The following is a 15,883-nucleotide window of genomic DNA, read 5'->3' on the forward strand; positions in this document are numbered from 1 at the left end:
TCCTTCCTTATCTCCTAAATTCATTAATCAACTTGAATTCACTTTCTCTGTGAAAACTCTTTAGAACCTCTAGGAAGAATTTTTCCCTCTTGAGAGCTTTTACTTTGTATTCCGAAAGAGAAATTCTCACAGTGTACAGTCATTATGTGTTTACCCAGCCTTCTAACTCTCTCTAGTCTACAGGATCCCCAGGCAGGGACTTAGTCTGCTTTACCTTGGAACTCACCAAATCTGACCCAAAATGTTATGGGTATACTTACTTATTGAATGAATGAATGAAGGCAAAGTTTGGAAATGAAAAGAGTAGTAAACTCAAAAAAGTTTGCTAGGCAAATACTTCTGTGATCAAATACATATTAGAAAAATGAAATATAGAGAAAATGTTACATAAGCTACTGAAATTTTGTGTGTTGGAGTGTTTTCATTTTCTTAAGTGAGTATCCATGAGCTTTTATAGGAATGTTTCAAAAATTATTTTTCAGCTTTAAATGCTATTTGTTTATTCTTGATTTCATTCATCCATTCAACAGTTATTTATTGCAAACTATACATCAGAAAACATTATGCTATTAATTTAGGTTTATATAATGTTATTATTAACATATTATTATACTGAATCTACCTGAAAATATTAATAAAGTGCATAATATTCTGCTGCTTAACATAATAGTGCAAAGAAATTGTGCCTTAGGGCTTGTGAGAAATTAACTAGTTCAGGTTAACTGTCTTATTTACTATAGCTATGTATGGCATAGATTTTATATCCTGTATTAATTATTTTGAATTAAGTTAAAAATATAAATCTAGTGGGTTCTGTATGAAAAGACAGATTCTTTCTTTAAAGGCTCTTTTTATTAATATCTTTTTGAATTTTATTTTCTTAAGCCATATCTAAGTGAAAACTATGTTAGCCAAATGGATGAAAAAAATGAACAGAGCACTTTGAATGAATATAAATATTTCAACCTAAGCAAATTAGTACTTCACATATAAGGAAAATGTGGACATTGTCCTTTCCTTGTGGACACAGGTACTATGATGGAATCATATTTGTTGATTAGTAACTTATATGGGTCAGAAAGTTAACAGTAAGTGGTGAATGAAAAATCTTTGATGCAGACATCCAAAAATGTTTGAAAACATCAAAGTTAAGCAAATGTTGATCAAACTGAGTTTTTCAAACAAGGACAAGTTGAGCATAAACTGAACATAGCATTTAAAAAATTGCATTGCACATACTGTTAAAAGCATAGGTTGTCTTTTTTACACTAAATTTCGTATCTCTTGTTATGCACATTTGGTTTTTCAACACATTGATTTATTAAACTTATATCTCAATGTGATTTGTTTATAAATAATTGTTGAACAAGTGAAAATAAATTCCAGAGTCAGGGGAAAAATACTGGCAACAAGTTTAATTACTTGTCAATGAATAATAACTGCATTCAGACAATTTAGGATTGAGCTTCTTTTAAATTAAAAAAAGTAGAAATCCTTGTTATTTTAAAGGCTTTAAAGGAAAGTCTCTATTTGTTTAAGGATTACCTATGCTAATTAAGTGGTGTTGATTTTGCTTACCTTATCAGCACACAGTCCTCTGCCTATCAGATCATTTTGTGGACTGGTTTGATTTTAGCCAGATTATCCACTGAGTACATATACAAAGCGGGGAACTTTACATTAAAGAAACACTCGGAATGGGTTTTCAGCTGTGTCGACAAGGGATGACGTCTATCCAGGCCCTTTGTGGCTGAGTTGCACAAAGAGAGTATCTAACATTGACAGAATGCAATCCCAGGCACTCTTCCAAGTATTCCACCTGAATGATTTCATTCAATACTGATAGCAATGCTATTAAGGTGGCTTTTAATATTATTATCTTTATTTATTTATTTTACAGAAGAGGAAAATAGAGACTGCAAACGTCTCTATCTTGCTATTCTGTCCCATCTGTCAGTGCACTAGTCCGTTAGTACACTACTACGATTCACAGAACTTCATGTCTGTGACAACTGTGGCAAAACGAACGATGGATGTGCTTTGTGCGGCTGAAGATCCTAACGCCACTGACAAGCGCCAGCTCTCAGCGCGCAGGTGGGAGCTGGACAGGTCCTGTCTCCTAGGTAATGACTGAAGCACAGGCGGTCGATAAAGCACCCTTCTCCCCAGACCCAGAGGGCTGATGTCATTTCCTTCGTCTGGGCGGTTGCACCAGTGACACGGCGGGCTGTAGGGCGGTGTTAGGTACCCGAGAGACCTGCGGCACGGTATGTCACTTCCTCCCGGAGAAGCTGTTTCCTAGCAACCGCTTCCCACCTCCGTTCTTAGTACCGCCTCCTCGCTCCCTGCAGAATTAGTCTCTGAGAGCAGCCGGGCGCAGGCCCAGGAGAGGGGCCAGCAGCTGGTTCCTCCGGTCGCGGAGAGACATCCGCAGGAATGCAGAGTGAGTACAGACCGAGGGAGTTGGGGGTTGTGGAGAATCGGGGCGGAGGCGGCGCTCGGCTGTGCACCGACCTGGCTAGTGGCGGGTGCTTGGTCGGCCACACGGGGCAGAGCGGGCAGGGACAGGACGCCACCTGGCCGGGCCGGAGCGGTCCCCGCCCCGCGCTGCTGAGGGCGGCGGGGAGGGTGAGCAGCCTCCGCCTGGAGCACTGGAAACGTCCACAGAACCATTAACAGAGATTTTAATGCAGTCCATCGCAGAATCTTCTTTTTGTTTTATCGAATAGTATTTCAACACTTGTGAGAGGGAAGAGTGGCTGGAAAAATATCACTATTTACGATCTTTTTCTTTCCCAGCACTGTATGTAAACTTTTTTTAAAAAAATGGTGATGTTCTTAGTTACGTACACTAAGTCCCCTACCTATGAACCTTCAAGTTGCGAACTTTAAAAGATGCGAACCTGCGTTCTCATGTCCAATCACGTACGTTAGTTCACGTGTATGGTGTACATTGTCACGTGCGTGCGTCCTCTACAAGTGGTTGTGCTTTTGTGTACTTTACTGTACAGTACTGTATAGGGCACAGTAGTTCAGTATCTTTATTTCAAGCCCAGGATGCCCGGAAGCAAGAGGGTAGATAGAATTGAATGCAGCCAGGAAGCAGAACATGTGCCATCGTCAGACGTGAGTGAAATTGCAGCTTGCCCTCCGTCTCCTATTGCTGACGATCCTTCAGCTCTACCATCTCCTACCTCCTCTCCCCCCTACAGCCAGTAACTCTGTTTGCCTCTTCCCTCGATGCCGGCCCCTGTATGCTAGTTGTTGTACTGTACTACTGTTGGGTACCTAGGCTAAATTTGTTGGACTTACGAACAAATTGGACTTCCAAACACAATCTCGGAATGGAACTCTTTGGTATGTAGGGGACTTCTGTACTTCAGGGGTCCCCAACCCCAGGCCGCAGGCCCTTAGGAACCAGGAACCGGACCGCACAGCAGTAGGTGAACGGCGGGCGAGTGAGCGAAGCTTCATCTGCCGCCCCCCATCGCTCCCCATCGTTTGCATTACCGCCCGAACAATTCCCCCACCAGCCATCTGTGGAAAAATTGTCTTCCACGAAACTGGTCCCTGGTGCCAAAAAGGTTGGGGAACGTTGCTGTACTTTATGCTGACAATCGTCTTCTTTGTAGCCTTTTAAGTAAGTATGGCTGTTTTGTAGGCTATATTATACTTTTTGAATGGAAGAGAGGTGAAAAAGTTTCTATTTTAATTGGCAACAAGCTATTGCACTCATTATTTAAATGAGTGCAATAATTGTAAAACTTGTTTAGGATAATAAAATAATTGTAGAAATATTTTTGGATAACTTCAGTTTGAATTTTATTTTTCTGAAAACAAGTTTGTTAGTAGAATTTGCTTTTTCTTTACAAGAACTCTGTTTATTACTCTGCTACTGAAAAGTGAAGGTATAGCTCAATGTTCATATGATGCTTTTCTGGTTTTTGTTCAGCTTTGGGGGCAGGGAGGGAGTCCTAAGTGTAGTAATGGAAATTCTCAAGCATGCAAAAAAGTCTGATTTGTTTTTTATATATTTCAGCCACCGTCAGAGGTTGAATTATCCCTATCATTTGTTAGCCATTTTATAAAATTAGAGAATTAAAATAAACACTATGTCTGATGAAGTTTTTAGCACAACTTTGGCATATACAAAGAGTCCAAAAGTCACCAAAAGGACTACTTTCCAGGTAAAGTATTTTTATTTTGAATGATTTTACAAGGTAAACACTGTATTAGGAATATTGGACTTGAAAGTGCTTCTATTCAATACAACAGTCCTATGTAGAGCTGGAGTAAATGTATGTTTCTTTTGAAATTTTGCAGATGATTGTATTTGGGCTCCAGTATTACCAACTCTTCTGTGTGGCTTTAAGACTGCCAAACTAAACTCAGTACTAGCTTCTTACTATATTAAAAGTTAAATTAGCTTTTGAAAGTTGAATAGCAGCTTCTAATTACCGTTTTCATATAAAAATTGTTCTTTTTTCCCCCTGGTGTAACGTTATAACATTTAGGCTTTCTCTGTCCAGTCACTACAATTTTGAACTCAGCCTCTAAATTTGCAGTATTGATTACATCTGTTAACAGCAATATGCTGAAACAAAAGATCATAAAGAATACCAGTTTCTTCCATAATGCCAGTTTATAATGAACCCTGTCTAAATTGAGTCCTTCAATTAATTTGCTTGGTGTTGTCTGTCTTCTTTAATTTAACCCAAAGCTCCATGAGGAAAGGAATTGTCTGTGATGTTCTGCATTGAGGCTTAGGGGTTGGGTGCATGGCATAAGGTAGGCTTTCAGTGAATATCTGTTAAATAAATGAAACCTAAGTTTTAAGGCAGTTATTAATCAAGCATTATTTGTTTAAAGAATTAATTCAATATATGAGACCTCCGCATTTGGGTGGAAATTGATTTTAATTATCTTATTTCAGGATGAACTAATAAAAGCAATTACAGCTCGCTCAGCCAGACAAAGAAGTTCTGAATACTCAGATGACTTTGACAGTGATGAGATTGGTATGTGAGAACAGGGGAAAGTAAACCACTTCTCTTCTTTTTGCTTCTTTAGTTAGGTTTAGCCCAGCCCTGCAAAAAAATCACTATGTTAAAATAATACCTATGAATTCACAGGTTTTAGATCTCCAACTTTTTAATGAGTAAAAAGCCACTCTTAATTTTAAAGAAGTTGTATGATTGTCCTTGGTTTTTTTCTGAATGTGTGTATGAAAATAAAATTTAACTGACAGCAGATTTGCTTGTTAGTGGTAAACCACATTGGAGATAACAAGTTCATCTTTAAGGTCAACCCTATGAGGTAATAACTAGGGCCCATAGAACTAAACTTTGTGCACGTTAGGATCACTTTTATAATGCTTTTTATAAATCAAGGGTTTTTTGGCTGTGAAAGGGAATAAGTATTAAAAACCCAATTATCAGTACTGTAGGGTTAATTTGGTTTCTTTTGATTATGTAAAATATTAATATTTTACATTTCAGGATAAACATACAAAATTCTTTTTTTTTTTTTTTTTTTTTTTTGTGGTACGCGGGCCTCTCACTGTTGTGGCCTCTCCCTTTGCGGAGCACAGGCTCCAGACGCGCAGGCTCAGCGGCCATGGCTCACGGGCCTAGCCACTCCGCGGCATATGGGATCTTCCCGGACCGAGGCGCGAACCCGGTTCCCCTGCATCGGCAGGCGGACGCGCAACCACTGCGCCACCAGGGAAGCCCTAAACATACAAAATTCTAAACTTGAAATTCAGTGTTTTATACTTTCAGTGAATAACTCTCAATGTTCTCTGTAAAAGTAATCAGAACAATAGTTAAATCATTGCTTTATAGTTCGGTTAGCATTCTTTATTATTCTTCTCATAGTAAAATCTAATACTGTGGTATGGATGGAATTGCAGTTCCAAAATTTTTATGAAAAAACATTATTAGCAAATTATTCCATTTACAAATATTGTTGATTTTATGAAGTTTTTGAAAAAAAAAAAAAAGCTTTACGGTACAAAACCTAATTTAAATGTCCATGGCTGATTATTACTTTGAAGAACTTTTGAAGGACTTTTCTCAGAGCAAGCACAGTGCTTGGCTTGACAAACTATTCGTACTCGATAAGTATGTTTTGAATAAATTAATGAAACTGAAATTTTTATTTTACAAATGTCAATAAAAACTACCCAAGTTAGCTGTTTTTTAGGGCTGCAAATCTATTCACAGTTGTAAATTCATTTCCAGTCTTTAAGGTAATCTTTTTGATTGATGTAATCTTCAAAACTTTAAAATATACTATTGAAAATATTTTTTCTCTTCTATTTTTCAGTTTCTTTAGGTGATTTTTCTGACACCTCAGTAGATGAAAATTCAGTTAAGAAAAAGATTAATGATTTTCATATATCAGATGATAAAGAAAAGAACTCTCCAAAACTGTCTTTTTTGAAAACCAAGGAATCAATCAATGATGTGAGGAAAGATGAGCCAGTAGTCTCTGTCAAAAACGATGAGATGGCACATGATGGTGGTGAAGGCATGGTTGTAAATCCCTTATCTGAATCTCAAAATAAACAACAAGGATTTGAAAAAGAGAAAATTAAAATGGAAACGAAACCTAGAATTATTCCAATCAAAAGCTCATCTTCAGGTAATTTGTTAGGTTACTGTAATTGCATTTCTTGAAAATTTATTTTAAGATAATCAATCACAAAATACTTTTATATGGTAGCTAGTAGATTTTTTAAAATTTTTATTTATTTATTTATTATTTATATTTGGCTGCGTTGGGTCTCCATTGCCGCTCACAGGCTTTCTCTAGTTGTGGAGAGCGGGGGCTACTCTTCATTGCAGTGCACGGGCTTCTCATTGCGGTGGCTTCTCTTGTTGTGGAGCATGGGCTCTAGGCGCACGGGATTCAGTGGTTGTGCTGCATGGGTTCAGTAGCTGTGGCTCACAGGCTCTAGAGCACAGGCTCAGTAGTTGTGGTGCATGGGCTTAGTTGCTCCGTGGCATGTGGGATCTTCCCAGACCAGGGATCGAACCCATGTCCCCCACATTGGCAGGAAGATTCTTAACCACTGCATATGGTGGCTAGTAGATATTTAAGAAAAAAAGATCAGAATTAACTTTTCAATTTTACAGATATAAATAAAAATAATAGAACCATAGAGAAAAACCATAATTCTGATGTCCAGTTGTATGTTTAGTCTTGTATCTCTGCTAGAGCCTGATAGATGGCCAAAGTACCTTCAGTCATCCACAACTGTGGCTCCAAAGCTCCTGGGTCCAGGCTTGCTTAGGCCTGTGAGCTCCAATTTTGTTTTTAGCAGTGGAACTACAATGGAATCCTTTATAATCCATCTCACACTCCAGACATCAGGGTTATAGCAGCATTGGGGCTAGTCCTTAAAACAATCATTTCTATACAGCCATTTGCCAGAATATTTGTTTGGCATTTGTATATTTGAAGGGGGTGGTCGGGGGAGGTGTTGTTGCTGTCATTGTTTAAGCCTCCAGGCTTTCCTTAAGAAAAGAGAATCTCCATTTGATTTCTCTGTTCCCCAGGAAAATCCACTAAAACTCAATTTTCTGTGGGGATGTTCCTAGTGTGATTGCAGTAGTTCCTCCACAGTTCTACTGAGCTCTGTGCATAGTGCAGCAGAGATGGAGTGAAGCAGGCACCAACTGCTGTGACATTCCCTGGGCTGTCACGCAGAAACAAGGACATAGAAGTTTAAGGATTTGGAGTCTTCCAGTCTTTTTCTGTTGTATAGAAAAAATAGTAGTTGATACTAACCTTCACAAAAACCCCATTCCTTCATATCATCATTAAATATGGTACTGGTAAGTATTTCATACTTTACGTATTAGATAGCACTGGTAACCTTAGGCAAAGCTATATTTCAGACACTCCTTTTCACACCCCCACAATTCCATCCACTTTCAAATGAGGAGAAGATATGAGCAAGCAGCGATACTAGGAGAAAAACTACTGCAAGTTAATTATGTGTGACCTCAGCTGTAGGGTAAGCCTCACTGTATTCATGAGGAGGGGGAGGAAACCTGCTCTCCTTTCCTACAGAATTGTTTTAAGAATCTACTGAAGTATGTCTCAAACTATAAACTTCTACAAAAGTGTAAGCACAAGGCCTAATGAAACAGAATTAACTTGCTAAAATGTACCTTCCCAGTGTACCGAGTAAAATAAAAAATGGAGAGAAGGGAAATGTAATCAAACAGTGAATAATCCATTACATCCCCATTTCCCAAAGTATGTTCCACAGTTTGTTCATTGGTATTGAGGGAAAAACACAGAGTTCTAGGAATTGTAAACCAATTTCTTTATGAACTTCTTGGAACTATTAATAAAGACGTATGCACAGTGAATCTTTAAGAAAGAGTAGAAAGTGTTTCCTAGTCTTAGTTGAGTTTAAAAACCTATTTTTATGGATTACGTTTATCCTATTTGTCCTGATTCTAGAAAAGCTTTTCATTAGGTTAAAAAGAAAATGTGAGTATAGTATAGAAGCTAAAAATTAGTCTGATATAGATAGATGTATATAATTAGAACTTTATGGTAGATAATCAGCAATAATCCACCCATTTAATATCTTTTTTAAAACCTGTGACAAATTAAAATGAATAGAGAAATACTGTATTTTGACTACAAGATAGCTCAGGATTCTAAATGTGCAATACTGTATTTTTAAACAATCATTAACCATTTGTAACTCAGTATATGTAGGATAAAAAAAAATTACCAAAACAAGTAATCATTTACATTTGATTGTAAAATAAAACATTTTGATAAGGTATAGATGTATTTTTTTTTCTTTCTGAAAACTTGATGATGCTTCTGGAAGTGGAATTTTGGTATAAAATATATTAAAATCATTAGTCCTACATTATTCAAGTTAAAGAAAAAAGTTGAGGCTGCTGGTTAGTGCCTGGCATGTAGAATTCATTAAGCCTTTGAATGTATAAATGAATAATTCATTCATTAAAGAAGGAAAATGGTTAATGAGCTTAGCTTTATCCTTCTCTAAATTTTTAGACTTTTTTTTCTTATAGAGTTTAGAACTTAATATTTTTAATGTGGTGAGATATTGCTGAGTATCACTTAATGCTTTATAAAAATATTAGAACCTGAAAGTTTCCTTTGTTCTTGCATGTCTGTTGTAACTAGTACAATAATCAAACTCTCACTTTTATCAGGTAATGGCCACATTGGTAGTGATTGTAGAAAGTAATTTTTACAGGTTATGCTGTTTTTATTTTAACTTTAAAGCAGGAGAATCTTGACTCCATTAGCATTGGAGTCTGGGTGCTCCTGCCTTAATCCCACAAACTAGAGTTTATGACTATGGGCACATGACCTCTTTGTTCCTCATTTTATTTACTGTAAAATGGAGACAATAGTTGAACCACCACTAGGGGTTTGAGGCAATTAAATTGAGTTCATGTATTTGAAGTGCTTAGAGCAATCTTGGCATAAATTAAGTACTCTAAAAATGTTTTTACTATTCATTTTATTATTCAGCATTTGTTCATAAGCAGATCATTTTACTTATCCCACATTTTTATTGTGGGTACGATATGTTTCACTGTTACAAGCACTGTGATAGTAGCTATCACTGCGGCATTACAAAGACCTAGTACCAATCCTCCAATACTGTCTTAGTCCGTTTGGGCTGCTGTAACTGAATACCACAGACTGGGTAGATTATAACCAACAGAAACCTGTTTCTTACAGTTCTGGAGGCTGGAAGTCTGAAATCACAGGGCTCACATGGTTGGATAGGGCCCTCTTCCGGGTTGCAGGCTTCTCATTGTACCTTTATGTGGTGGAAAGGGCAAAGGAACTTTGTAGAGCATTGTTTTAAGGGCACTAATCCCATTCATGAATATTCTACCCTCATGACTTAATCACCTCCCAAAAGCCTCACCTCCTAATATGTCACTTTTGGGGTTAAGATTTCAACATAAGAATTGGGCGACGCAAGATGGAAGAGATATGGGAACATATGTATATGTATAACTGATTCACTTTGTTGTAAAGCAGAAACTAACACACCATTGTAAAGCAATTATACTCCAATAAAGATGTTACCAAAAAAAAAAAAAAAAAGAATTGGGTGGGGACACAAACATTCAGACCATAGCAAAGAGTTTACAATTTGGTGGGAAGGTGTATAAAAGGTATAGTAATAACACAGGAAAGTAGGCATCTAAATTTACCTGAGGGCATCAGGGAAGGCTTCCTAGAGGAGCTGGTGTTAATAGCTATAACTGACAAATAATAGTACCTGTAGTCAGGACTCTCAGATTCACATGACCCAATTCAAACATCAGTGGAAAGAGTTTATCCCTGTGTTGAGCATGGATGTCAGAAGTCCTTGCTTTAGGTGTGATTAAGTGTAGAGAATTGGTATTTCTATATCATCAGGATTCTCTCTGTTTACTTTTGCCCTCCCTCCCTGACCCTCTCATTCTCTCCTCCTGCACTGTCACTGCCCCATTTACTCCATCCCTTGGTCCATTTTTCTGTCATTTGGTTTCTTTGTCTCAGACAGCCCTTCACTTGGCAGCAGAGAATGCCACTAGCGGTCTCTAAATCACATCCTTCCAGCTCCATGGCCTTAAAGGCATATCCACCAACTCCAAGTAGAAAAATCCTGACCTCCTGACTGCCTGCTGTGGTCAGGGGAAATGAAGTTTCTGTGATAAGCTGCACAGGAAGGAGGGGGCTGCATCATGTGCCCATCATTCTCACTGAGGTATGGAGGAGATATTTATTAACTCACCAGAATCACATGGATAGAAAGGAGGAGAGGATACCCAAAAAGAAAACAGGAGTGGTGAACAAACCAGAACAGGAAATGTCTATACAATCGTTGATATTCACTGAGCACTTCCCATGTGTCAGGCACTGTGTTGTGCGCTTTGTATGTATTATCTTGCTCAAGTCCCATGAGCACTTTAGCAAATCTTAGCTAATTCTACCTATAGGAAAACTGGGGTGTGTGACAGTTATCTGATTCGTGTAAGTTTACAATGCTAATAAGTGTCAGAGCAAGATTCAAATATGAAATATGTGAAATAGGCAACCCATACAGAGAGTGGGTAGAATGCTGGTTATGAGGGGCTGGAGGGAGAGAGAAATGGGAGTTGCTAGTCAACAGATGTCAAGTTTCAGTTATGCAAGATGAATAAGTTCTAGAGCTCTGCCTTATGGCATTGTGCCTTTAGTTAATAATACTGTAATGTGCACTTGAAAATTTGTTAAGAGGGTGGATCTCCTATTAAGTGTTCTTACCACACTAAAAAAAAATGACTCAAGGGCTTCCCTGGTGGCGCAGTGGTTGAGAGTCCGCCTGCTGATGCAGGGGACGCGGGTTCGTGCCCGGGTCTGGGAAGATCCCACATGCCGCAGAGCAGCTGGGCCCGTGAGCCACAGCCGCTGAGCCTGCGCGTCCGGAGCCTGTGCTCCGCAACGGGAGAGAACACAACAGTGAGAGGCCCGCGTACCGAATTAAAAAAAAAAAAAAAAAAGACTCAAAACCAGGCAATATACAATATTCTGCTTAAACTGAGGTTCCAAAGACAGGCAAACATTTGTCAGGAGGAGAAACAGGTAGTGAACATCCTAGGCAGAGGGAGAGCTTGGGTGGCAAGTTCTGGTGGCAGGAGGGATGTGGCACAGCTGCAGAAGGACAGTGAGCCCAGCATTTCAGGACAGATTACTAAGTGGGTGTGTCAGTGATGAGGCAGCACAGGTAGCCAGGGACAAAACCATGAAACCTTTTATATTGTTCAGAGGCAATGAGTTTTTTATTCTGTAAGACTGGCTGATGGGGAGCCATTGAAAAATTTTGTGGAGAGGAGTGATGTGATCTGATTTGTGTTTTATAAATGTCACTGAGGCAGTAATCTAGGTAAGAGTGGATGAGGAACTGAGAGTGGGGATGTAGAAAGTGGGATAAATGAGAAAGAAATTTAGCAAGTAGAATGGATAGGGTATTGTGATTCTTTGGATTTTGAGGGAGGAATCTAGGATGACCCTTGGATTTTGGATTGGACATTTGACCAGAGTTTAGGACATACCTAAAATGGGCAATGAAACATTTATAGTGGTTCCAATTAGTTATGGTTGTAGAATCTTCTAGCAGGATTTATAACTCTACTTATAGATAAAAAAGATAAAGGTATTAATTAGTTCAGTTTTGAAGTTTCATCAGAAGAATACATTGGTAGAACAATGGAGAGATGGATATGTATAACAGGTAAAATATAGGGAAAAGTTCATGTAAAATGTTTCTTATCATGTTTTGAGGGCTGGAAATATACCAGCATTAGATTGTTGTTTTAAACTTAGAACTAATGAAATAGTAACTGAGAAATTTTAAGAACTGCTGGAGAGGTTTTATGGACTCAGAGAGCAGCAGCTCACAAGTTATCCAGTTGTCTGTTCCTCCTTCCAGGGACATTTGGCTCTTCTACTCCCTGTACTGACGTCATCTTTATACTTGTAACAGCACTTACCTTTGTCTTATAATTTTATTTGTTTAGAATCATCTCCTTTCGCAACCTCTAAAATCCTTGGACAGGGCCATTGCCAATGTCTTGATTCTGAGGTCCATTAATGTGAGTGATGTGTATGGGGCCTGGCAGCAGATATTCAATAAATGTTTGATGGATGAACTGCCTCATTTTATAAAGGATGAAACTGAGGCAGTTTGGTTTTGTTTGTTAAAAAAAAATTTTTTTTTAATACTATGAGAGTTGATGAGTTAACCACTCACAAAAGTGAAGTATACAAGTTACTTCCAGGATGGCAGCCATTAAAAAAAATTTATTTGATTATGAACTATCACCTACTTGTACTTTCTGGAGTTCTGTGTAGAGAAGGGTGTGGGCTTCTTCTAGACTCTCCAGGATAGAAAGCCAAGGTGCTTGGGCACAGGAGGGAAGTGTGGTGGCACCTGCCGTGTAGGAGAAGCCATGGTCATTTAAAAATGTATTTTTTTAGTTTATTAAATTGTATTTAATGTATTAAAACATTGTATTTTTCTGCAGAAAATAACAGCAGCCTTGAAGCAGACAACCACTTTAAGCCTTCACCTCGGCCAAGGAGCATGTTGAAAAAGCACAGCCACAGGGAGGAGAAAGACAGGGTAGGAGAAGACAAAGACACTGCCCTCCATGAAGAATTAGAGGCACATTCTACACCTTCGTTCCTCCCAAGGCTGAATGGCAGACAACCAGAAGCTGAGAAAAATGCATTCTCTGAAAACCTTGACCCTGAGGTTAGCACTACTGCTAAATTGTGTTTCTAATTCAGGTTTTTGCATCTGATTATAAGAGAAAGAATATTTGTATGTGCGCGTGCATGTGTGTGTGTTTTACATGATTTCTTCAGCAATTGATAAGGAAATAATTTTAAGTTTTTAAAAATATATTATATTTTATTGGATCTAAAACTCAATTGTAAGATATAGCAAAAATACAGCATTATTTTACGTACTGCTAAGAAGGAAGAAAACTGCTAAACTGTAACACACGATGCATCCAATTTCAGAGAAAGTAAAATGTGAAAAAAACTGTTGCCTTTTTGAATCTATGCAACACTAATTGCAAGAGTTTTTATTTACATATTTTTGAATTATATAATTTATGGCCAGTGTCATTTTCTTCATTTGGTTTTAATCACTCAACAAATGTATACTGAATGTTCACGTCACAGTTCTATATTTTTTGGGATATACCAGAAGGGATGTAGATGTGATCCTTCAGGACTTCATCAGGAGTTTACTGTGTATTGTTATTAGGGAAGAACACTTGGCCACCTGTCTTTATATTTCACTATGGTTAGAGAAGTTCCACCTCACATTTCAGAAGGGGTAAGTATGGGAAGAACATTCCTCCTCCACAATCTGCTTGAACAGATCAGAGAAAAGGAACTAAACAGTACTGGCTAAGCTTCTTTCTTCTTCTCCTGACTCCTCTGTGCTACTGATGTGAGAAAAGACATGCTCCCTGGGAGGTGGTACAAAGGCAGACGGAAGAAGTCCTTTGTATCACAACTAAACAGATTAATCTCTCTAATTCAGGCCAGAAGTATGAACACAGTAGGCTCTGATTCCACTCTTATCCGTAGGTTAGCTTTACCAGAAAAGCTGGCAATTTGATATAAATCTGCCTGACTTCAATGTGCTATGTCCTAATTTGTTCTGAAAATCAGGTGAAGAGAGGGTGTTATCAAAACCAAACAATTATTTTATGTTTAATAAAATCATCTGGCCCAGTGGATATTGTGTTAGTTCACTGTAGCTGCTATAACAAATTGCCACAAACTAGATGACTGAAACCAACAGAAGTTCTCTCAGTTCTGGAGGTCAGAAGTCCAATATCAGGGTGTGGACTGGGCCATGTTCCTTCTGAAGGCTCTAGGGAAGAATCCTTCTTTGCTTCTTACAGCTTCTGGTGATTGTCAGAAATCTTTGGTGGTCCTTGGCTTGTAGCTGCATCACTCCAGTCCTTGCCTCCATCAACCCATGTTCTTCTTCCCTGGGTCTCTGTGTCTCCCCTCACTTTTCTTTAAAAAAAGACACCAGTCATTTGATTAGGGTCCACCCTACTCCAGTAGGTTCTCATCTTAACTAATTCCATCTGCAAACACCTTATTTTCAAATAAGATCACGTTCAGAGATTTGGGATAGACATGAATTTTGAGGGAACACTATTCAAACTGATAGTGATACCTACCTTTAATTGCTCTTTGTGATGTATTCCATATCCCTTGATTAAAGAAAAAAGTATTCCTAAAGTTTTTAAAGTAACATTATATTATGACAGAAAATTTAATTGAAAAATATCTACCTATAATCCCACCACCTAATAACATTCATTATTCTTACTCCTCTTTTGGGCTGGTTTCCCTATACTTGTTTTTATAATATTTGTCATCTTAACATTCACAATGTTTTGTAACATGCTTTTTTGTTTAATCTCTTAACATTAGGCCATGATGTGTTTCCATGTTTCTGGGTGATCTTGAGACTACGTTCACCTTAATGACTATAACATAGCCCATATTGTAGAGCTATTATCTTTGTTGGGTATATTAGATACTTCTGTTTTTAATAGTCTAAATTTTCCTTATTCCTCATTATAAAATTTTCCTGACCATGCTCTGAATCTTCTTTAAGCCCACATTTTCAGGGATTTCCCATTTATTTTTTATCCAAACCTTCTCTCTCCTATGTCTATTATCTTTGGCTCTGGAAGAGTCTATTTTCATCCACATTCAACTATGCTGAAGCCTCTTTAACTTTGTATAAGCTTTCACATGACACTGCACCTCTCTCCCTATTGCTTTACCTTCCTGCAAATGTCACAGTTGGGCATCGAAAGGGTGACATTTTCTTTCTCGCTAAAACCTCACTTCCCACCTTTCCTTTGTGTGTTCATGTGTGTGTGTATGATGATATATATCTATGTTTATATGTTAAATTAACTCATTATTCCTGGGATAAAATCTAGTCGATCATGGTAGACCATTTTTGTGTGGGATTTTATTTTTTAATATTTTGTTAAGACTTCTACATCAATATTTTTGGAGGTTGTCTATAATTTTTTCCTTATAATGTTGTTATCAGGTGTGCGTATCATATGAATTGGGGAGTGTCTCTTCCTCCTTTATTTTCTAAAAGTTTGTTTGGTATGAAACCAAAAGTTTAGTTTCATTTTCCCCTTAATTGAGAGAATTCACCAGCGAAATTATCTGGGCCTAGAATTTTCTTTGTGGAGAGGTCTTTGACATTAAGTTTGATTTTTTTTTTTTGAGGGTTAAATATTTGGTATCCAGATTTTCTCATCAGTTTTGT

General features: G+C 37.9%; 1 protein-coding gene across 1 annotated transcript in view; it reads left to right on the plus strand.

Annotated features, from left to right (window-relative positions):
* The first annotated feature begins 4,112 nt into the window (after positions 1-4,112).
* MAP9 (microtubule associated protein 9) overlaps positions 4,113-15,883 on the plus strand; it is a 31,042-nt gene continuing 19,271 nt past the window's right edge. Inside the window, exons 1-4 of the mRNA XM_007118846.3 lie at positions 4,113-4,187; positions 4,934-5,018; positions 6,328-6,645; positions 13,074-13,303. Of these exons, the coding sequence (XP_007118908.2) occupies positions 4,113-4,187; positions 4,934-5,018; positions 6,328-6,645; positions 13,074-13,303 (708 nt within the window). The remainder of the gene's footprint in view (positions 4,188-4,933; positions 5,019-6,327; positions 6,646-13,073; positions 13,304-15,883) is intronic.

Source organism: Physeter macrocephalus, chromosome 7 (assembly GCF_002837175.3).
Source record: "Physeter macrocephalus isolate SW-GA chromosome 7, ASM283717v5, whole genome shotgun sequence".
NCBI classification, from domain to species: Eukaryota; Metazoa; Chordata; class Mammalia; order Artiodactyla; family Physeteridae; genus Physeter; species Physeter macrocephalus.